Source organism: Dendropsophus ebraccatus, chromosome 10 (assembly GCF_027789765.1).
Source record: "Dendropsophus ebraccatus isolate aDenEbr1 chromosome 10, aDenEbr1.pat, whole genome shotgun sequence".
Classification (NCBI taxonomy): domain Eukaryota; kingdom Metazoa; phylum Chordata; class Amphibia; order Anura; family Hylidae; genus Dendropsophus; species Dendropsophus ebraccatus.
The window spans coordinates 80,347,266-80,369,960 of record NC_091463.1 but is presented as its reverse complement, the minus strand read 5'-3'; the positions used below and the strand labels follow the sequence as shown (position 1 = coordinate 80,369,960).

Genomic DNA, 22,695 nt, shown 5'->3' with positions numbered 1-22,695 from the left:
TTCTCCCTAAAGTCCTTTACTTGTCTTCTTGTTCCTTGACTTAAAAAAATGCCATTTTCCAAAAAGCGAGGAGACAATGATTACAGATTTTAAAGGTGATTTCATGCAGTTTTCTAAGGGAATATTCACATGTTAGATAATAGTCCAGTGTGTGTTTCTAAGGCAGAACTCCAAGGCGGGCCCTTAGATTTCTACCATGGATGTCCAGTCTGCACTGGGAATAATCCTTGGTATTCCTGCACACAATCCATGGCAAATAAGTCACATGTCACCTTTTTTTTTTTTACCACACTGTGCATCAAAATTCATGTGGAAAATTTCCAATGGGTGTCAATGGATTTACAGAGGTTTCAGTGTGAAATTTGCACTAAGATCTATGGTCAAATTTAACCCATGTGGACATAGCCTTAAAGGGGTTATCCAGTACTACAGAAACATGGTCACTTTGTTTCAGAGACAGCACCACTCTTGTCTCCGGTTTGGGTGGAGTTTTGTAATTCAGTTCCATTGAAGTAAATGGAGCTTATTTGCAAACCTCACCTGAACTGGAGACAAGTGTGGTGCTGTGTCTGAAACAAATTGGCCATGTTTTTGTAGCACTGGATTACCCCTTTAAGGTCAACCAAACATATTATACAAAGCTGGAGAAACCCACCATCTGGGTTAATGGTGGCATCTGACTCTGACGAGGATGGAGAGAAGGTTTGGCCATTTAGAATTTTTAAAGGGGTTATCCAGCACTACAAAAACATGGCCACTTTTTCCCCTCTCTTATGTCTCCAGTTTTGATGGGGTTTCAAACTCAGTTCCATTGAAGTAAATGGAGCTTAATTGCAAACCACACCTGAACTGGAGACAAGAGAGGGGAAAAGTGGCCATGTTTTTGTAGCGCTGGATAACCCCTTTAATGAAAGACCCTATTGTTTAGGAAGAAATAAGCTTCCGTCAGAGCAGTCATCCCTCACCATAGAGAACACATAAACGTTCAGCCACGCAAAATGTGGGAGAGAGGTCGGGAGGGATTGGAGTATGGCAGCCTTAAATATGTGGCATCCAAACCCAAAGATTCCAACAGGATATCTACGGTGGTCTCTGACTTTTCATCAACAAATGATGTAGGAGAAGAGAAGGATTGGACACATTCAATTTCCACTAGCATATCGTTTTTGTTTTTGAAGAGATAAGACGAGACCAGAGGATCCTCGGCCAAGTGTTCATGTGTATGTGGGAATAGGGAGACGTAGCTGTTGGCCAAACAAATGTTTAACAGCCATCTTATATGTATTACTACCTTTAGACTAAATGATAAATCTGGTGGTGGACTGAAGGTCCCCATACACTTTATACTAGAGTAGGACAAACCTGCTGCTGGCAGTATTAGGTGTATGGGGGCTCCTGACTCTCTATAAACAAATGATGGGGATAGAGGTCAGATGGATTTTTACTACATCACCCAGTTTGCTTTGGAAGGTATGTAACGTGGTACCAGAGCAGTCTGGCTGAGGCTTACCTTCCCCATAGAGAACATACAGTTGTTCAGCCTACAGCTATTGAAGGTATATGTAACGTGTACCTGGTTTCCATCACTCTATTAGGCACATTTGCCTAATTTTCGGTAGTGGGTGTGAAAATCTTGGTGACAACCCCAGTGTAAACCTTTATAATAGATAAAAGAGCATAACAAAGTTATCTCATCTGACAGAAGATAGAACCAAAGACCTATATAATACAGTCAAATTTAATATAAAGGGGATGTCCACCTGACATTAAAGGGTTACTCCAGCAAAAAAAGTATTTCAAATCAACTGGTTTTTAGAAAGCTATATAGATTTGTAATTTTAAAAAAATCTCAAGTCTTCCAGTACTCAAATCAGCCTGATTTTTGATTCGTATCCTTACGTTCCTTACGATGTATCCACCGGCTGCACGTAGGGAACAGACAGCGGGAGTCAGCCGCCGAGATTTCTGATTCATACGAACCAGAAATCCGGCTGATTCGCTCATCTCTACTTATCATCTGCTGTATGTCCTGCAGAAAGTGGTGTATTCTTTCTGGTCTGACACAGTGCTCTCTGCTGCCACCCCTGTACTTGTCAGGAACTGTCCAGAATAGTAGCAAATCTACATAGAAGACATCTTCTGTTCTGGGCAGTTCCTGACATGGACAGAGGCGGCAGCAGAGAGCAGTATGTCAGACTTGAAAGAATATGCCACATCCTGCAGGACATATAGCAGCTGATAAGTATGGGAAGACTGTAGATTTTTAAATAGAAGTAAATTGCAAATCTGTATAACTTTATGACACCAGTTGATTTGAAACAAATAAGTAGTCCATAGAGTGCATGAATATACATGCCCGGTCCTCTAGAGAAAGAGACGCTCTATGGCTCCATACTCTGCCTATTACAGGGTGATGATGGATAGCAGGATAGTGCTTGCATTATCAGCACCGATTAGCAGGTTTGCAGGGAATCAGTCTGCTCCCGGCTGGTAAACAGAAGTCAATGAGAGCTAAACATATGGCCAGGAATAGCTCATGGCTCAGAAAAGCATAGGCTTACTTAGGCTGTTCAGTAACTGAGAAACTGCAAATCCAAGTACTGTGAGTTAGCTTGTGGCTTGCCTGGCATCTTGGGTCACGACCTAAAGAATCAAAGTCTTATAGAAGAATCAAACCTGGCTTAAAAATAATAAAGTCTTATTGTTTGTACCAGTTTAGTGTAACGTAAAGCCTTCCATTGGTTGTTAGACAGGTATGGTTTGTTTTACTGAACTTTTCCCATGACCACTAGGTATATGTCTTTTGCCAATTGTTGCTTAAAGGATTACTCTATAGAATCTGGATTTTACTTGGTTTATGTGTATGTGAGGTAATATGGGTGACTATGTATTGTTCAGTATCTCCATTGCAGAAGTGAGGGGCAGCTAGAGTAGTGACTTGTGATGAGTGAACCTGCCAGCGGGAATCAGACGCCGAGAGTTCAGGTTCATACGAACCCGAACCTCGGCAGGTTCGCTCATCTCTAGTAGTGACCTTTAAGTGAATTTACCATCAGGAATAGAACGTGCGCTGTACATAGAAACTGGGCTGAGGTCATAAAAAGGGACTGCGGTGCCGGCGCTGTTCTATTCATGTGCAAAACTTAAAGGGAATGTACTGATGGTACATTCGCTTCATGTCCTGGCTAGAGATGAGTGGTCCTTCCAAACCCGAGTGTGCGGCATTTGATTGGCGGTGGCTGCCTGGAAATCATGGAAGTAGCCACAGGCCGTAGGCTGTATCCATGTTTTCCAGGACTCCTTAGGGCTGCATCCAACTTCCTCAGCCACCAGTAATCAAATACTGCATGTTCAGGTTTGGAAGGACCCGAACATGCTCAAGTTGCGCTTATCTCTAGTGCTGAGACATAATATTGGTGGTCTGTCAACACTAAGAGCCATAGGGATTTCTTTGGTACAACAAATGAGTTTCTTCTACCTATCCAGCATAGACCTTCAGTTACTGTACACTCCATATTTAGCTTACTATATACCTGCAATAGCTTTCAGCCAAATGTTTGTTCCGGCAAGTATCTCTCCTGATCTCTGTGTGTATGTAGAATGGAGAGAGTAGGGGTAAGCTGCTGTCAGATTCTTCTAGCAGTAGCTTATTTCTCCAAAAACAAAAGGATGAGGCACTTGAAATCCAACATGTCTGATTCTTCCCTTGGGTCAGAATTGGAGGGCCTATTACATGAAATAATTATCGTCCTAAATGGCTGGAAATTGGCCAAGTACGGCTGATAATCATTTCATTTCATGTGATAGGGCCTTTAGACAGTAACTGGCCCACCAGAACACCAAAGGATCCTCCGGTGGGCCTCCAGCTTTAGAACCTGCACAAGCACTGAATGGCATGTTGTTTTTCACTGGTTCTTCATTGGTGGGTCCCTAGGATCATTTCCTCTGGTGGGCCCCAGATACCCCAGTACGACACTGCCTGGTATAGAACGCAGACCACCATAGAAAGCCTTGTGCAGATATAGAACTAGCAGACATCACAAAAAAGACCACCTGGTCCATTGAGTCTGCCCTTACATTATGAATGCTGGGTGATTTTAGCTTTGAAGCTTGTAGGACTGTGAATGGAGCTCTGGGCTAAGGCTGGAACCTGATACTTTGGATAACATGATATAAGAGCGATGTCTGAGTAGTAATAATGACAATGCGGAGCTGCTGTGTGTACAGTGATATGGAATGTGATAAGGGGTACGGAATGTTACTGCCGCTTGGCACCGACTCATAATGCCCTTGTGGACAAGAATCTCTTCAACCAACAAGTCTGGATTCTCAGAATTGTATTTTGTCATCTGTTATTATGAAGTGAGTTATTGCTCTCTTTGCTTTCATACGTATTAGATGTACATAGGCTGAATCTACCTATTCTAGGCTCACAGGAGCAGCTGACCATGTATAGGGTGTCCTGACTCTCTATGATGGCAGGAAAAAGATGGATCAGCCATGTTGCTGTCCTGATCCCCCCTACATATGCAAAAGGCCCTTGTGGATGCTTCTTGAATACACCCATAAGCCAAGTTCACACCCTGTAAAATTACGGCTGCCATTTGAAAAAAAAAAAACACTGTTGTTTTCATTCTTCAATGATTAAAAGGAACCTGTCACTAGGTATATGATGCCTTAAATGAGGGCAGCAAAAACTAGTGACAGAAATGATCTGAACAGATCAGTGTGTTCCTAACATAATTTTGTTCAGCTGTTCTCCTAATATGCAGGAGAATAGGATTGTTGCTACACACCTCCCCCCGTCCTCCAGCTTCTGATTGACAGCTGACTGCCTATACACAGCACAGATAAATAACTGCCAATCAGCAGCTGGTGGGCGGAGTTTTCTGCATCTCATGAATATCCAGGACTACTGGGCTCATGCACATAATGGAGAGGACTACTTATTGTCCACGTTAATCAGGAGGATATTTCAGAATCAGCTGCACAGAACAATGTAAGTGATACATTGTTCTGTTCAGCTTCTCTTTTACTAGTTTATGCTACCCTGAGACAGGACACCATAAACCTACTAACAGAGTTCAGTTAACACTGAAGTCTATGGAAGCAACGGCCATTGGTTTATACTATATATGACGAACAGTGAACAGAAAATAATGTTCATGTCATTAATTTGCAGCCATTATTGGGCGAACAGCGGCTGTTCACACACATTTTTTTTTTTCAAAGAGTTTATTTAAATTTTTTTTTAATAAAAAACAAACAAACACATAGACAATAGGACACAGCATGTCCACATTACCTTGGTATGGGTATTGTACTGTAAATTGTCAACAGTAAAAGGAACATAGGCTAGCAGTATACGAAACAGGATAATCATCCATTGTGCAGTCCAAAGAACGTCCATCATACCGAAAGGTCATCGGTATCCAAACTGAGTGGGCGATCCACGGAAACAAGACAAACAGCATCCACATCCACACATGGAGGCACAGCGGCAAACCCCCCCCCCCCCCCATGCCAATGTATCCATATTTTCCTTAAGTAAATGGATGATTATCATATAGGACCTGATACATGGGAACATATTCATTAACAAGCTGTATCCATCTGGTTAGCGGTGGTACTCCAGTGCTCTTCCACTCCATAGCTACTATCTTTTTGGCACAGAATAAAAGGAATCTGATAGATAACCTGTAATGTGCAGTGCGCGTGACCTCATTTATAATACCCAACAAACAGTATGGGTACAAAGGTATGGGAAATCAAAGTGGTCAGTCAGGAATTGCATGACTGAACGCTAAAAGGGTTGAACTCTGAGGCAGTCCCACACAGTGTGGAGGAAAGTTTCATCGTCCTTTTACAACAATTTCCATTACATTGAATGGGACTTTACAATAGCCCCACCCAAAAGGGTGTGAAAAGGCGGCCATGGCGAACATAACCTTGTACCAGCGGCCGTCATTGTAATGAGGGCTCCCAAGGTATCCTAAATAACGGCCGTGGTTTTGAGTATCATTGAAAATCATTGTGTGAACATAGCCATAGAGGTATATTCACACATGGAAGATTATATATATATATATATATATATATATATATATATATATATATATATGAAAAACTGTTCCATTCAAGAGAATGGGGATGGTTTGGCAGCAATCATAAGGATTCCAGCAAGTTCCATTCAGACAACTGGGACCATCATAGAAATATGCCGTGTGTGAACCTACCCTGAGGCTACGTTCACACAACGTAACTCTTCTATTGGTCACGGCCACTGTTGCCGATTTGTTACAACAGACTTGTTTAATAGAAAAGTTTTGTTGCACAGCAGTCAAAGGAAATCCCAGCTGGAGTGTATACACATAGGGGGGGATTTATCAAACATGGTGTAAAGTAAAACTGGCTCAGTTGCCCCTAGCAACCAGTCAGATTCCACCTTTCATTCCTCACAGACTCTTTGGAAAATGAAAGGAATCTGATTGGTTGTTGGGGCAACTGAGCCAGTTTCACTTTACACCATGTTTGATAAATCTCCCCCATAGTATAGACTCCGGACGGGCCACAGGAGAAACGTACATGTCAGTTTTGTGCGGCCCCTATTCATTGAATAGTGGCCTCACAACACTGACAACTCGCACAATGGAAAGTGCGGCTCTCCATTGTGTGCTATGGTGAATTGGGATGCGGGCACACACTAATGCGTCCGCATCCCAATTCAGCACAAACTACATGTACCGGCCGGGATGAACTTCACTGACACAGGCTGTTCTGTGACATGGCCGGGTCACAGAATGGCCGGTGTCTCACATAGTGTGAACCCGGCCTGAGGGTGCGTGCTGCTGTTTGCTCGGTTCCTGTTTCATCGGATAGATGTTTCACTGTATTGAAGGTGACTTTAGCATTTTCCCAATTTGCTCTAATTTTTCTTTTACACTTTCTGATTTCCATTGCGTTTACCCAGGAAAACTTCCCGGTAAAGCCATGTATAATCTCCTTATGCAGTAAGAAGTAGTAGGACAAGTCTTTACAAGGCAATGCTAATTTTGGCTTGGCACAAATGTTACAATATTAGTCAGTATGCATAATCTAAAAAAAAGGGAAAAACAAAAACCTTTCTGACTGGATCATAGTGTGAAGGGCGGATGTGTGTGCAGAAAGTTCTGCGTCTGTCCCATTCATCTGAATGGAATGTGCAGAAATCTACGTGCCAGCTGTCGAAACTGGCCCATTCAGATGAATAGGATGGTCTGTTTGTGCCAGAAATTACTGCAGCTGCTTATGTTTATGTTTTACATTTCTCTAATACATTTATATAACTATGTAATACAACTTTATTGAAGTAAAATGTCTTCTTTTCCTTACATTTTATTCAATAGTAGCAGTAAGGCACAGGTGATAAACTGCGGCCCCGGAAAGCTAAAGCTTTGGCCGTCCAGGCATGAGAAGAATTGTGCAACAGCTGGAGGGCCGCGAGTTTGACACCCCTGTAGTAAGGGGTTACATGGCCCCACTGCTACTACTAATGTCTGTGTCTGGGACTGCAGGTCTGCATGAGCCCTGTTAGGGTACAAATACACGGGGCTTATCCACAGCAGATTTCTCGCTGCAAATTCGCAGCGAGACAAGCAGCGGACCCTGCCCTGTACACTCTATGGGCAGACAAACTCGCAGCAGGATGGGCATCCCGCTGCGAGTTTGTCAGCAGTCCACCCTGTTAACCCCTGCCACCAGAGCGTATAGTTCACCTGCTCCACGCTCCGGCTTGCTTCGGGGGTTCCCGGCACGTCCCGCTTGGCCAATTGGCTGAGCTGGACGTGAAGACGCCGGGAGCCCCAAAGCAAACCAGAGCGTGGAGCAGGTGAAGTATGAACTCTGGCCGGCTGGGGGTTAACCGGGAGGACTGCTGACAAACTTGCAGCGGGATGCCCATCCTGCTGCGAGTTTGTCTGCACATAGAGTGTACAGGGTAGGGATCCGCTGCGGATACGCCAAGTGTGTTTGTACCCTTACCGACAGTTACATGTATCTGTTGCTGCTGCGTGCAGATACTGAGCCTCCTCTGATGTCTAGTCTAATACATATTTAGGCTATGTTCACACAACATAAGTTAAGTATTAATCACGGCCGTTGTTGCCGATATGCAACTCGGCCGTGATTAATACTTAACTTACATTGTGCTGCACAAGAGGGAATCCTGGCCGGAGCATATACATATAGGGGGAGATTTATGAAACATGGTGTAAAGTGAAACTGGCTCAGTTGCCCCTAGCAACCAATCAGATTCCACCTTTCATTCCTCACAGACTCTTTGGAAAATGAAAGGTGGAATCTGATTGGTTGCTAGGGGCAACTGAGCCAGTTTCACTTTACACCATGTTTGATAAATGTCCTCCATAGTATACACTCTGGCCGGTATCGCTAGCGGCCACGCAGAAAACTGACATGTCAGGAAAATTTGCCGAAATACCCCTTTAATATGAATAAAGGCATCCTCCCAGAGTCCTCTGACAGCACTTATCTCCCATTGGAACAAAGGAGCGTGCATGACATCCGTCTCTCCTTCTTACCCCTGTAAGATGATGCCTATACACATTAGATCTCGGCCAGTCATTGAGATCAGCTGATGTGTACGGATTTCACCTCTGAAGCAAAATTTATTACATGTCTATAGGGAACGTCTTTAAATAAGCTCCCAGAGGAAGCGGGCCTTTGGTGGCCACTTTGGGTATGTCGGAAACGCAGCATACCAAGCATTGTGGTGACATGAATAATGCTGCATGTTGGTTAAACTCTTAAAATGTCACATTTTATTGAACATATCATCCGCCATGAAGTCAATTTTATTTTTAGTAAGCCATAATGTTGTACAAAGGCGGTCATCCATTATACAGGGAATACTTTCACTCTGGATCAGCAGTCTTGTGGTACATATCGGCAAGCGCCATATTTGCCAGGGGGCTGTGTCTAGGGCAGCAGTGTTAAGGTGGCGGCATTTATCCCCTGAGGGAATCTCAACACTGGGGCCCCCATCGATAACAAGAACAGAGGAAACTCATGCCCTTAAATGAATACAGCACATTGCATGTGTGCAGCCAGTGCTCATTCATTCTCTATGGGGGGCTCACTTATTTTGAGGATATATTTTTCCTACACACGGACATACCGAGTGGTCGGTAGGGTTCGGATTGCACATCCCAGACGTGTCATAACCCTTTTTTTTAGCGTGTATGACATCCCAGATGTGTCCTCAGTTGTTCTTGTTGTGCAATCATTGACTGCCAGAATCCCATTGTTTTCCAGCTGACTAAACAATAGGGTGGAAAGGGAAGAGGAGAAGTATTCTGAGCTCTTTACAAATGACTGAGTATCCTATTAACAGCTCCGATGACCTTTCGATATGTGTCACTGAGCATTTAAGGGACATTTTCCTTACTATTAGGACATGGGGCATTAATGTTACGAGTTATATCACAAGGATAGGTACAACCTACTGTAACTCCGAGACAGAGCTGAGCAAATAAACCACTCCTGTTCTATCAGTCAGCTTGTACATGGCGACCTCTGGAATCATTATTATTATTTTATCTCACAGTCTGAGTCTGTGTTTTCACTGCCAAAGTGCCAAAAAAAAGTGCACACAACAAACAACACAAGGATACGATCTATCACAAGCTAAGTCCAGATGACACGGGCTACTAGCTACTCCCCAACTCTCCAAGCCAGGGGCAAGAGTGATAGTGAAATTTATGTAAATGTAGGATCCCATCCCTATTGGTCATGCTAAAGCTATGAATTATATAGTAGGGAGAGTTTTATATTGGTCCCCAATGACAATTATGCAACATTGGTTGGAGCCACTGGGTAAACCATTGACTTATGTGGTTACTCTTTAATGGGAGATATTTGAAGTGAATGACCTGTAAATGATCTACATGTATGCTTGTTAGGGATGTAGACTAAAACAGTCATTTATCATTGGTAAATCTTGTTGCTGGTCAATAATTATAGTATGAAGTTGTTGGGCTCAATGCAAAAAATAACTTGCTTTCCATTATACCTAGAGTCCCCTATAGCTACGCCCCGATTACTTTGTACCTAAATATTGACATTTTACTAAATTAATTTCTCCATGTTATTGTCAAATACCTGCTCTGTTCTAATTGTCTGTGATGGTGTCCCCAATGTGTGGCTCTCAAAAAAGTTTGGAAACAGCTGGAGAGCCCCACATTGGGGAACAGTGGTCTACGGGCTTCCATAACTAGTCATACCAAGACAAATTACATATTAACAGTAAGTGAATGAGTTACTGTCAGATATTCTAACTCTCTCTCGTTGGTGGTTCTGTGTTCTCTCACTTTCAGGTTGCAGTCGTACGGAAGAAAAGCAGCGCTCAAGTTTACGCCCTGAAGATCATGAATAAGTGGGACCTCCTGAAAAGATCAGATGTGAGAGGAGAGGACATATAGAGGGATGGTGTGTGGGGACTAGTGGGGCACAATATAGACCAAGGACAGAAAGTGAGGAGGTCACGTGTTGTTCATCTCCATTATCTGTATCTAGGTGGCCTGCTACAGAGAAGAGCGAGACGTTCTGGTGAATGGAGACAGGAGATGGATTACACAGTTGCACTTTGCCTTTCAAGATGATAATTATCTTGTAAGTTTTCCTTTATGCTAAAGGACACCATGGGAAGGGTATTAATCCCTCATTCCTTAAAGATAAAACTTATTTTGAATTGTATAAAATATAGACATATATTGGCAAATAAAGTTACAGTATTATTTTTGGGGTCTTCATGCTTTCCTTCTGGTCCTGATGGAAACTGTCTCCTCTTTTGTCTTTATTGCCCTATCTACTGTCTACTATACACCTTGCAATGTACTTCCTGTTCCTCTAGCTCCCTCCCTCTACACCTAATTGACTACAACCCTGCTCACTACCCTCACAAGAGCCTCCCACATACTGAAAGGGAGAGCCCAGCTACAGTGTACAGCAGGAACAGGAAGTTCATTACAGGATGTACACTAGACAGGAAGTGTGGCAATCTAAATAACAACGCAAATGGTTTATATCTAAAGGAAAGCATGACAGGCCAAGATTGTAACTCATCACCTGATTCATAGGGGCCTGACTGCTAGGATCATTACCAGTCATGAGAATGAGTGGAGCAACAGTTGAGCAAGCACGCCACTGCTGCATCCACTTGATTGTCGAAGACACTGGAGTATAGCTCTTGGCAGTCCTATAGTGAGTTATTGAAGTGGTGGTGTGTGTGCTTGACTAATCCTCCACTTATTTGGGGGACAAGTGACTCCTGTTTTTGTGATCATGGGGGTCCCAGCAGTTAGATTGGATACCTATGGAAGACTTATGAACTACTGTTTTATTAGATGGATCTGATTAAGATTTCTTCTTCCTAGTACCTAGTGATGGATTATTATGTGGGAGGCGACCTTCTGTCCCTGCTCAGTAAGTTCCCAGATGGTTTTCCTCCACAAATGGCAATCTTCTACCTGGCGGAGATGGTCATGGCTGTAAATTCTGTCCATTCTCTGGGCTACATACACAGGTGAGAGATATGCAATGGACTTTTAATATAGCTGATATATCTTGAAATCATTATATATCCCAATGCTCTTTCCTTCTTCTTTAGAGATATAAAGCCAGACAACATGCTCTTAAACCGGTCAGGACATATTCATCTTGGTGATTTTGGTTCTTGCTTGAAACTGTGTCCAGATGGCACGGTATGTCCAACCAGAGTTAATTCATGGTGCCCATTCACGCTAATACAACAGATCTTAGTGAAGACTTCTGACTTTGTCTTGAAGGTGTCCTGCTCTGTTGCTGTGGGAACTCCTGACTACCTATCTCCAGAAATACTTCTTGCCCTTGAAGACCATACCTTGTCCTACGGTGTTGAATGTGATTGGTGGTCTATAGGGGCCTGTGCCTACGAGATGTTCTTTGGACATCCCCCCTTTTATGCCGAATCTGTTGTGGAAACTTATGGAAAGATTCTTCATTATAAAGTGAGTAAACTTGAGCTACTAGTGTAGCCGGGTCACAGAATGGCGGTGTTAGTGAAGATCACCCTAATTTGTATTGAATTGGGATGCGGACACATCCATGTGCGCTCATATTCCAATTCACCATTGAACACAATGGAAAGTACGGCCGGAGGCGCACTCTCCATTGTGTGACCTGTCAGGATTCTGCGGCCACTATTCAATGAATAGCAGCCACACAAAACTGACATGTCAGTTTTTTTTGTACAGCCACTAGCGATCCTGGCCAGAGAGTATACTATGTGTATACACTCCGACCGGGATTCCCTCTAACTGCAGTGCACGTAAGTTGTGTTTTACTCACGGCCGTTGTTGCACATCGGCAACCATGGTCATGATTAATACACATCTTATGTTTTGTGAACATAGCCTTATCCTGCATTACATAGACAAACCACTGATTCCAATAGACACTGTGTAATATTAATATTCCCTGTGGTGGCACTGCAAAGAAAATAAGCATTTATTGCCATGTTTCCACATAAATTATTGATGAAAGGAGTGAAAAATCTTTGTGACCTGCTTATTGTCAGAGGACTCTTCTTACAAATAGGGGCTTAAAAGAACTGTTCAGAGCTAATTTTTTAAATATTTAGACAGGGTTGATGTAAAATAAAAAAGAGATACTCACCTACCCAAATCCTCTCATGCTCTGTAGACTGGAAAAAATACACCACTTCCTGCAGGACAAACAGCAGCTGTAAAGTATTGGAAGAATTGAGATTTTTCTTTATAGAAGTAAATGATAAATCTCTGGCACTAACTGGCACCAGTTGTTTAGAAAGAAAAACATTTTTGGTGAACAACCCCTTTAATTTTTACATCGCTCCCTGCCATATATAAAAATATTTTAACCCCTAATCAACTCATTTTAGTTAATTATTCTGAATAGTATGAACTATGGCTTCTTTCCGTTTCTTAGATGACAAGGATTGTTTTATTTCATGCACTGGTTGCCCTAGATCAATGGTATATAACCTATGGCTCTCCAGTTGTTGGAGAACACTATTATAGCTTGCTTTATTTATCTAACCTAGTAGATATGTAAGCTGATTATACTTAACTCATTATAAGATATTGACGCGCCAAAGGTATGATTCCTCTGAAGGGTGAAATCCACAAGACCTGGAAGCATAGAATACAAAGAATGTTTGAATATACAGTATATATAGAAATAAAGGATATGAACAATAGAGCTTACACCACTTGACTTTACTATGACTGCTATCATAAAGGGTAGTATAGCATGTTATGAACCAACTAAGCCTCACCAACTAAGTTCACATGTAGTAAGAGACCGGCCGTTCTGTGACCCGGCCGGGTCACGGAACGGCCTGTCTCAGAAAAAATCATCCCGGCTGCAGTACCGACCGGATGATCTTTAACGCCGCTGAGTTCTGATGCAGGTGCATCCATGCGCGCCCGCATCAGAACTCCCCATTGCACACTATGGAGCGTGCAGCTGGAGCCGCTCGCTCCATAGTGTGCACTGACAGGGTTTTCTGCGGGCGATATTCATTGAAAAAAAACGACAAATTGCAAATACCTGGTGTATACATGGCGCATGCGAAGCGGTCCGGAACGGGCGCCACTTTCGGGTCAGGGGTCATGTGACCCGTGCTAGTCACATGACCTGTGGCTGCGCAGAAACATGTAATGATCCCGGGATATCCAAATGCAAATTACATTGCATTGCATTATATGCATTATGGATTGGATGTAAATACTACAGAGCAAGTGACCGATCTCCTCTAGCTAATATATGACCACACAGTTCCAATTTCAACATCCCTCAGTTAATGCGTTGTGTCTGCAGGAACTGCCCCTGATTGGGGTGGGACACTGCTGCAGCCAGTGATTGGCTGAGTGGGCAGTTCTTGCAGTGAAGAAAGTTTAACAGGAACCAGGAAGTAGCAGTAGCGGGATGAGCAGGGAATGGAAGATGGCAGACCGAGATCCGTGGAGGATCAGGGTATATGAGTATAGTTTTTTTATGTTTAACACTACCAAGCAAAGTCTGGGAAAAAAAAATAATTTCTTGATAACCAAGTCAAAAATGTTTTCCTAAGTGTTTTTATTATTTGAAAATGGGTTATCTTAACCACTTTCAAAGGAAACCGTATTGAAATCGCATTAAAAATGCTTTCATTTTGCAGGTACCATTTTATAATGCAGGAGCAGCTGAGTAGACTAATATTGTTGAAAAAGATTTGGTGTTGTCATTTATTGATCTAAATCTCTGCTCATTTTGGGCTTATGAGTCCAGTGGGTGGTCCTAATCAGTGAAGGCTGTCAGTCTATGATTAGGACCGCCCACAGGACTCCCAATCCCAGAATAAAAAGGGATTTAGATCAACAAAATAATGAATCTTGAATCTCAAGTTATACTGAATTTTTCCGTGCAAAACTATATATCAATCTACTTAGCTGTTCCCCGGCGGAGGGGTGAACCCAGCACTATGGACATTTCTGCTGTAGGCTTTAAAATTCAGCTCCTACATGTACTAGAACACCTGAACACAAATGAAATATAGTAACAAAATACAGCTCCAGGAACAGAAGAGAAATGTGTTACAGTAGACTAAACCATTTACCAAAAGAGCCAGCTTCTTCAGGGGCCATTCATACTATGTCCCAGACCCCTGAAAAAGCTTTGTTTACAGTGAAACATGTTGGGAGGGCATTGTCTTTGATGTTCTTGTAACAAACACTGAATTAACAACAATAATAATAATAATAATAATACACTTGATTGAAAGGTCTGGCTCTTTATAGGAGCCCTTTTGGTATATGGTATAGTCTGCTGGACTTTATGTTTATCTGATGCTAGTTGATAGATTCACTGGCCAAAATATTGGGTTATACCATATGATTTAAACATTTACAAAATATCCGGACAAAGAACCGGTCTAGTTGACTCTTCTATTTCCCCTCCAGGAGCACTTTAACTTTCCCTCCTCAGTGACAGACCTACCACCAGAGGCATTAGACTTCATCTCATCCCTACTTTGTGATCGTGAATCTCGCTTGGGCATTGGTGGACTCCAGGATTTCCAAAGCCATCCGCTCTTTGCCGACATTGACTGGGAAGGATTAAGGGATTGCACGCCACCTTTTATTCCTGAGACAGTGGGCGCCACAGACACTTCCAATTTTGATGTTGTGGAAGATCGGCTATCAGAAATGATCAGTGGGGGAGGAGTGAGTATATTGTTTATACAGAAATTTTATGATTCCTTATCTGGCAAGCTTTGCATTGAACCAAGCAATACAAAAAAACATGCACCCTGCCTCTCTATACAAAGTCTATGGTACTGACAGTGATAGATAGAGAAGTATAGTTCTCCACTAGCACAGTCCTGTTAATGCAATGAGGAGGAATGACTGACGCAGGACTTCTCCTTTTTTGTGATAGTTTGGGCCCCAGTTTTTAAACACTTTATGGAAAAATCTGTCTTTTTTCTGTCAAATCAACTGGTGTCAGAAAGTTTTATAGATTTGTCATTTACTTCTATTCAAAAATATCTAGTCTTCCAGCACTTATAAGCTGCTGTATGCTGTCTGTGTCTGCTGCCACTACTGTCCATGACAGGAACTGTTCAGAACAGTAGGGATTTGCTACTACTTTGGACTGCTTCTGACACGGACATAGGTGGCAGCAGAGAGTACTATGTCAGACTGGAAAGAAAACATCACTTCCTGTAGGGCATACAGCAGTTGATAAGTACTGGAAGACTTGAGATTTTGAAATAGAAGTGAATTACAAATGTATATAACTTTTTGACACCAGTTGATTTGACTTTTATTTTCAATAGAGTACCTCTTTAATAGAGAGGAATCCTTATACAAGATCCTCATAACCAGAGAGAATAAGTACAAAGACAATCTATTTCTCTCTTTGCAGGACCCAAGACACAGTACATTAAACAGGCTGCCAATTATTTTATAATGTATGTAATACTGCCTTTCTCCTGTGGGGGTGCTGCAGGGTGATTGAACATTGGCTGTCAGATTATGGTAACAATATAGGCAAAGTCCGATGGTGTTTACTATGCTTTCTTCTTAGGAAACCCTATCAGATGTTGGGGACACCTCGCCTCTTGGAGTTAACCTTCCCTTCGTTGGTTACTCATATACATTCAGGTAAGTAGCAATCAGAACTTTCTGTTTAATGTTTCTTTTCTTTTTTGCGCATCGGCTGATCTGTTCTGCCCTGTGAATAAAATCCAGCCAATAGATCAGCTGATGGCTGATTGCAGGAAAAAGCTGCAGGAACGACCTGGCGATCCATATGACCGATCATACCTAAAAGGGTTAGACCACTTTATAGTAAAATAGGTCAGTGTACAGTGTACAGTATTAGTACTCACTGTATATACTGCCAGCAGCTCCCTGTGTACCTCATAGAGCTAATATCAGATTCCCCTCCTCCAGGTTGTGCTGTCCTGCTCTGTGGTGAGTCTGTCCATAAGATGGCTGACATAGAGGGACATGTGACCATGCCAGCCCCCAGTTTCCACCATAGGCGTATACTGGCTCATTGTTGGACACTTGGGAGCGGGGCATGGTCACATGCTCCTCTATGTCGGCCATCTTATGGACAGAATCACTACAGAGCAGGACAGCACAGCCTGGAGGAGGGGAGTACACAGGGAGCTGCCGTCAGTAAGTGCAGTGAGTACACTTACTGTACACTGAACTATTTTACTATAAAGTGGTCAACCCTTTTAAGAAAGCTCTGTAAACGAGTGCCGAACCCCCGATCACTGAGATCAGCGCTTGTTTACAGACGGAATCAGGCCGTCTAAATCTTCAATCAGTAATGCTTTTCCCTTGTACAATGAACTCTTGGATACATGTGGTGTTCATGTGTCCCTCCTAGGGAGGACGGCAGGGATCACGTTTGGGGAAACTTGAGAAATGCGTGTGCGTGTAAACTAAGATCACATCCAGACCCGCAAAAAATGAGCCATGGGGAGAACTTGGTGAGTAATCCTGCCCCCTACTGATAATCCATTCCATGTTTATTCATTGCATGTGAGGCCTCAGTATACAGGGTAAAAAGCCACATGCTTTGTTAAAGAAGGTGAAATAGTAAATGGCGGATGAAAGGGTCTGGTCTTTGATGTTATATCTAACTAAGGCATAATAATGGAGCAAGTGCTTCATGCCCCCAGGAATCACATTTGGATCCTTCGTTGTTGTCTGAGCTGCGGAATGCTCTGCAGAGTGAGGTGGAGGCCAGAGAGGCTTTGTCTTCTGAGATTACCCTTCTTCAGGCCGCCAACCAGAGCCTGGCCAGGTGAGACAAATGGTGATCTGAAAGGAAACAAAAGAGTAGATGTGTTTTTGATCCAAGCCCCGTCATCCGAAGCCAAAGCCAGAAATGGATTTGAAAAGAAGAGAAATCTCAATCTTTCTTTTGTGACCTGTTTATATAGTCTGTTCCTGGATTTGGCTTCAAGAATCTGTCAGATATTTAGCGCGTGTAAAAGGAATATTACACGGCGCGATATGGCGGAGCAAGTGAGAGCCGACCCGTCATGTCAGCGCTCGATTGCTTCTCATTCCCCGCTTGCATACATCAAGTGGGGAGGAGTGGGGGAGCTGCGGGAGGGGCAGCCCGAAAGATCTTTAGATCGTTCCTTGTGGCCCATAGAGCAGAGTGGCAATCTGTTGTCGCCTCGGCCAGCAGACCGTCACTATCATTATCTTGATTTTGGGTTATGTTTTAAAACAACAAAATTAGCTGACATCGTGCATGTGGGCCGATCGTTGCCTCTCAACATGAGCTATAACATGAAAAGATTATTGGTCAGAATGGCTAGTAATCGGACAAGTACGGCCGATAATCGCTTTGAGTAATAGTACCCTTAGAGAATACTGTCCAGGCATGATGGGAATTATAGTTTTGCAACAACTGGATGGCCCATGAAGATAGCCGAGTTCAGCTTTTGGCTGTTTTTGTCTGGTTCATAAAGTTGAATGAATGAATGGTAGTACACATTTCTGACCACCACTAAATCCAACCAAGGTGGACTTGTGGTTGGTGTGGGTGCCAGAAGTTGGACCCCAAATGATTAGTCATCCATCCCATTTTCTTGCCATCACTGGTGGACTTCAGTCCTGGTTTCATAACTAGCATAGACGCGTAGGAGCACACATGCAACCGCTGCTCCACAATACAACTTCTTATCATACTGGCAAGAAGGGATAGATGATCCCCATTTTAGCAAACAGTGAGGGTCCCCGTTGCTAATCACCCTTCCCCCTTCTTGTGCAAAGTGTATGATATATAAAATACGGTCATGGAAAAATCTATCCATGGAGGGGAACTGGTTTAACCTAAAGTCCAGGGAACAGCACCAATCTCAGCAAGGGTTTGGTATGTTACCGCTTGTTTTACTGTCCTTATCCTTGCCTCTCCTTACAGTCGCCTATATGAAGCTGACCAGCTGAACTCTGAACTTCAAAGCAAAATCCGCTCATTGGAGCAACAACTACAGGATAGAGAGGGTGGTAGTGGAGAAGAAGAGAGAGGTAAGGAAGTGACCCAACCTATTTAAAATGTAAAGGTTTGTACACATTAGGTATAATCCAAGCATCTCGGTTAGGTGCCATTAGGCCATGTTGATTCTATGGTGAACACCACTAGGACACCTATGGTAAGCATACTCCAGTGTGATCCAGGTCCAACACCTGAGGGATGCTTTCACCATAGGGATTAATGGCATCAACCAGTCCAGCCTTGGCCACCATGAAGTCTAATACTGCCTACATGCTTGATTCTTTTTACCTTCTATGTACAACACTGTTGCACTGCTCTATTGACTATCCATGATGTATTCCACCCTGTATCTCAGCCCACCTTTCAGTCCTTATATCTTTATGCATCTATGAATATACTGTATCTTCCTTCTACAACAAGCCTCTGATATCTGTCATCCAACCTCTTACAGAAAAACATTTCCTACCCCGAAGATGTGAAAGCTGCAGACAGGAATCTGAACCTACATCTAGGATTAGACAAGTGAGATTCCTATAGGCATTGGATATGGGAGTCAAGTTGGTGTATTTCAATAGTAGGGTGTGATGGAGAGTAGAAGGGGAGGGAGGCAATGCATATAGGACTAGATGTGGGAAAGGGGGTCATTAGCTTGTTTTTGGGCAGAATGAGCCTTAAAGGGTATTAGGATTATGGGCCAGTTTGATGACTCCATTTACCCAAAATGCAAGTTTTCTATATCCTTTACGGCCTCCTTTATGGTAGATTGGTGGTAGACTGGATATGGGGATGGACAGACTTTGGGGGGGTTGCCTTGTGGGACATTTGAGGAAGTAGGAATAATGAAGCCATTGGTAACGTCAAAGCCCCAGACCTGACTCCAAACCTTTGTCTGTCTTCTCTCTCAGCTAGATAGCTGTATACCTTCCTATTGCCACCCCTTAGTGACACCAGTTCACCGTCACATGCTGCTGTTCTCACGGGTATGTCACCTGCATGTCACCTTACGTGTTGTCCTGTCTGGAGAGGGGCAACTCTCACCCGAGCCCTTTCTGTGTCTTTGTGGCATTAGACTGGTGTTCCATGTCTTTTATGTCTGTCTCGTACCTGTGTGTTGGGAAGTGGGAAGGTACAGGATTCTGTATATGTAGGGCAGAATCTAGAGCCCTGTTCTTTTCTGTCTTTTCTGTGTTAAACCAGCATCACCATTGCTCTATGAACTAGAAGATCTACAGTATGTTGACTTGCAATGGTTCCTCATAGGCTCATGTGAATATACATTAACTCAGACTCCAGACCTCAAAAATAATTGCAGAACCCATTACTTAATCCAGATCTCAGACTCCAGATCACTAAATGAATTCTGACCTCAGATCAGTCCCCATTTATTCAGACCCCCAAATTAATTCAGGACCCCCCGAACCAATAAATCAGTTTAGACCCCCAGCATATACTTTGCACTCCACCCCCAGTATAACAACACTCGGCGCTGATGCTGTTTAGGATGCTGCATGCTGCCCAGATCCAAAGAGGACCAGACCCTGGAGTGAGAAGGGTAAGCAAACAAAGGAGTTATCATGGTAGCTGAGCTTGGGTGGTCTTAACTATGGGACACTAAACTCAACCACTACAATAAATATGCAGGTAGACATAGCAGCTTATGGGTGCGGCGACAACCGAATACAGAATATACAAATACTTTCTAGTATCTCACATCCCCACTTTCAGCACAGGTGTAAGGAAACCTTTGGAGGATATAAGTTCTGGTTTTCTCAAGCAGTTTCTCTGAAATCCAGATAACATCGTCCCTAGAGGTGATAAAGCTCAGACTGGATCCATCACGTTTCCTCAATAGATAAGATCAGGCACTTTTTAAATTACAATAAGATAATATTTTTTAACATTTTAAAACAAAGTTATGCCCCAGTTACTTTCCAGATTTTTTTTTATACTAGAATATGAAAGGGATAAAATTTCCTTGAGGAGAGCACCAAATTGTCATGTAGAGTCTCAAAGGCCATGCAATGACCCACTAGGAAGAATATATGCAAAGTAGCTTTCCTCCAGAAGGAAGAGAACTTGTTCTTTGGTGGCACCCACTGTAGGTAATGCCCCCCCCCCCCAAAAAAAAAAAATATGGAGCTCCCTTTCTTCTGAGAGTACTTAGTGAGGGGATATAGGGATATTATATTTTAAGCTAGCTGACCCTTCAACAGTTGACTTATCTCTTTGTCTTCTACAGGTACTTAAACCCAACTCAGGCTGGGTGGGATATCTCCTGCATGCCAGCATGTGGTCCCTGAAGTGGATGGTGCCTCCGCTCCTCTGAGTGACATCTCTGAGATTCCAGTTTTAAAGATGCTTAAACCGGAGAGAAGGAGTAAAAACGCCTTAAAAAACATGGGGTGAACCTAAAAGAGCTGTGTCCTCATCCACCGCGTGTCCGGGACAGTAGTGGCCTGCTCGCTTGTCAGGTTGAGTTTTGTATTACTTGTTGGCTGCTAAGATTACTGAAGCCAAATTCTCTGTCCTGATCGATTTCAATCTGGTTGGGTTTTGGGTTGGTTTGGAGGCCATGCTTCCTATTCCCAATAAGATAGAAAAATATCATTGATTTTAGTTGATTGTCAGACTGGGTTTGCTTGGGTCCACCTGATCTGATGATTATGGGTCCTCTCCATCTTTACAGAACTTGTCCAGTTAGTTGTCTTATCCTAGAAGTTAGATCCTAGAGGGAAGTGATTGACTCCAAAATCAGCTCTGAGTAGGGTTGACTTCTTAGAGAATCCTCCAATCCAAATCTGCAAATGTGTATGCTCGATTAAAGGAGTTCTGGAGGGATCAGAGGACAGCTCAAGCCTTCTGCTCACTACCTGCATTTCAACAGAAGACGGGTGTATATCCTCATCAGCATGCTATCCAGCTGATCCAGCGCTATACAAAAATGGCCACTTTCTTCCAGAGACAGCCCCTCTCTTGTCTCCAGTTTGGGTGGGGTTTTGTAGCTCATTTCCATTGAAGTGAATGGAGCTTAATTGCAAACCACACCTGAACTGGAGACAAGAGTCGTGCTGTCTCTGGAAGAAAGTGGCCATGTTTTTGTAGCACTGGATAACCCCTTTAATGAAACCAGGCTTTAGTCATCTTCTGCTCCCTGCACAGTCCTGTTTTTGAATCGGTGCCCGGTTACCATGCACAGCGCCGGTCTATTACCGAGCACTGACCCGGCATGAAACACTGGAGGCGGACCTACCGGCCCCCAGTGTGATGAAACCCCCTCCCCTCTGTGATGCGGCTCTATTGATTCTAATGGAGCCGTGTCACAGAGGGGAGATGGTCACACTGGGCAAGCGGGTTTGCCCTAGTGCTTCATGCTGGGCCCGTACCTGGGAATAAACCGGCGCCGAGTGCGGAAACTGAGCTCCAGTTCAAAAAAAGGACTGCGGCAATGGCATCTCTATGACGGCGCTGATCCATTCATGTAAAAAACTTAAAGCAATGAAATGGTAGGCGCATATTTCACTGGCATTTTTCCGCCACAAAAATGTAAAATGCGGCACAATTAGAGGCTGCCATTATGCCCCCTCCTCTCCCCTCTGGTGTCCTTCTGCATAAAATGGGGTCTGCACCAAATCCTAAATGTCCCTTCCCACATGTATTCAGAATAACAGCATGGAAGGAAGGTGAAAGTCAAGTTATCGGTACTGTATGTGTGGACTGAAAAGGAGGTTTGGGGGAGACATTATGCAGGGAACAAAGATAGGGGGAGATTTATCAGACATGGTGTAAAGTGAAACTGGCTCAGTTGCCCCTAGCAACCAATCAGATTCCACCTTTCATTTTCCAAAGAGTCTATGAGGAATGAAAGGTGGAATCTGATTGGTTGCTAGGGGCAACTGAGCCAGTTTCACTTTACACCAGTTTGATAAATCTCCCCAATAGACTGTAATTTATTACCAGGCAGTTAGCTGGGAGATGTAGTACATAGTAAAAGCCTACCTATAATGTGATGATCCATAATCCGTACTTCACGACGTGTGATTTATCACAGTTGCACATAAGTTTACAATAGACATCACATGATATTGCATAGCGATACTAGGTCTTAGCACT

General features: G+C 43.2%; 1 protein-coding gene across 5 annotated transcripts in view; it reads left to right on the top strand.

Annotated features, from left to right (window-relative positions):
• Positions 1 to 22,363, top strand: part of DMPK (DM1 protein kinase) — a 28,135-nt gene extending 5,772 nt beyond the window's left edge. The window contains exons 3-15 of one of the 5 annotated variants that reach the window (XM_069943540.1): positions 10,371 to 10,454; positions 10,570 to 10,665; positions 11,430 to 11,578; positions 11,663 to 11,756; positions 11,841 to 12,041; positions 15,015 to 15,278; positions 16,144 to 16,220; positions 16,960 to 17,062; positions 17,255 to 17,379; positions 18,511 to 18,617; positions 19,037 to 19,107; positions 19,491 to 19,565; positions 20,825 to 22,363. In XM_069943540.1, coding sequence (XP_069799641.1) covers positions 10,371 to 10,454; positions 10,570 to 10,665; positions 11,430 to 11,578; positions 11,663 to 11,756; positions 11,841 to 12,041; positions 15,015 to 15,278; positions 16,144 to 16,220; positions 16,960 to 17,062; positions 17,255 to 17,379; positions 18,511 to 18,617; positions 19,037 to 19,107; positions 19,491 to 19,565; positions 20,825 to 20,911 — 1,533 coding nt within the window. In that variant the 3' untranslated portion in view covers positions 20,912 to 22,363. Of the gene's footprint in view, positions 1 to 10,370; positions 10,483 to 10,569; positions 10,666 to 11,429; positions 11,579 to 11,662; positions 11,757 to 11,840; positions 12,042 to 15,014; positions 15,279 to 16,143; positions 16,221 to 16,959; positions 17,063 to 17,254; positions 17,380 to 18,510; positions 18,618 to 19,036; positions 19,108 to 19,490; positions 19,566 to 20,824 lie in introns of those variants that run through there. The other 4 variants (XM_069943542.1, XM_069943544.1, XR_011358686.1 and 1 more) reach the window with 4 other exon arrangements.
• The last annotated feature ends 332 nt before the right edge of the window (positions 22,364 to 22,695 follow it).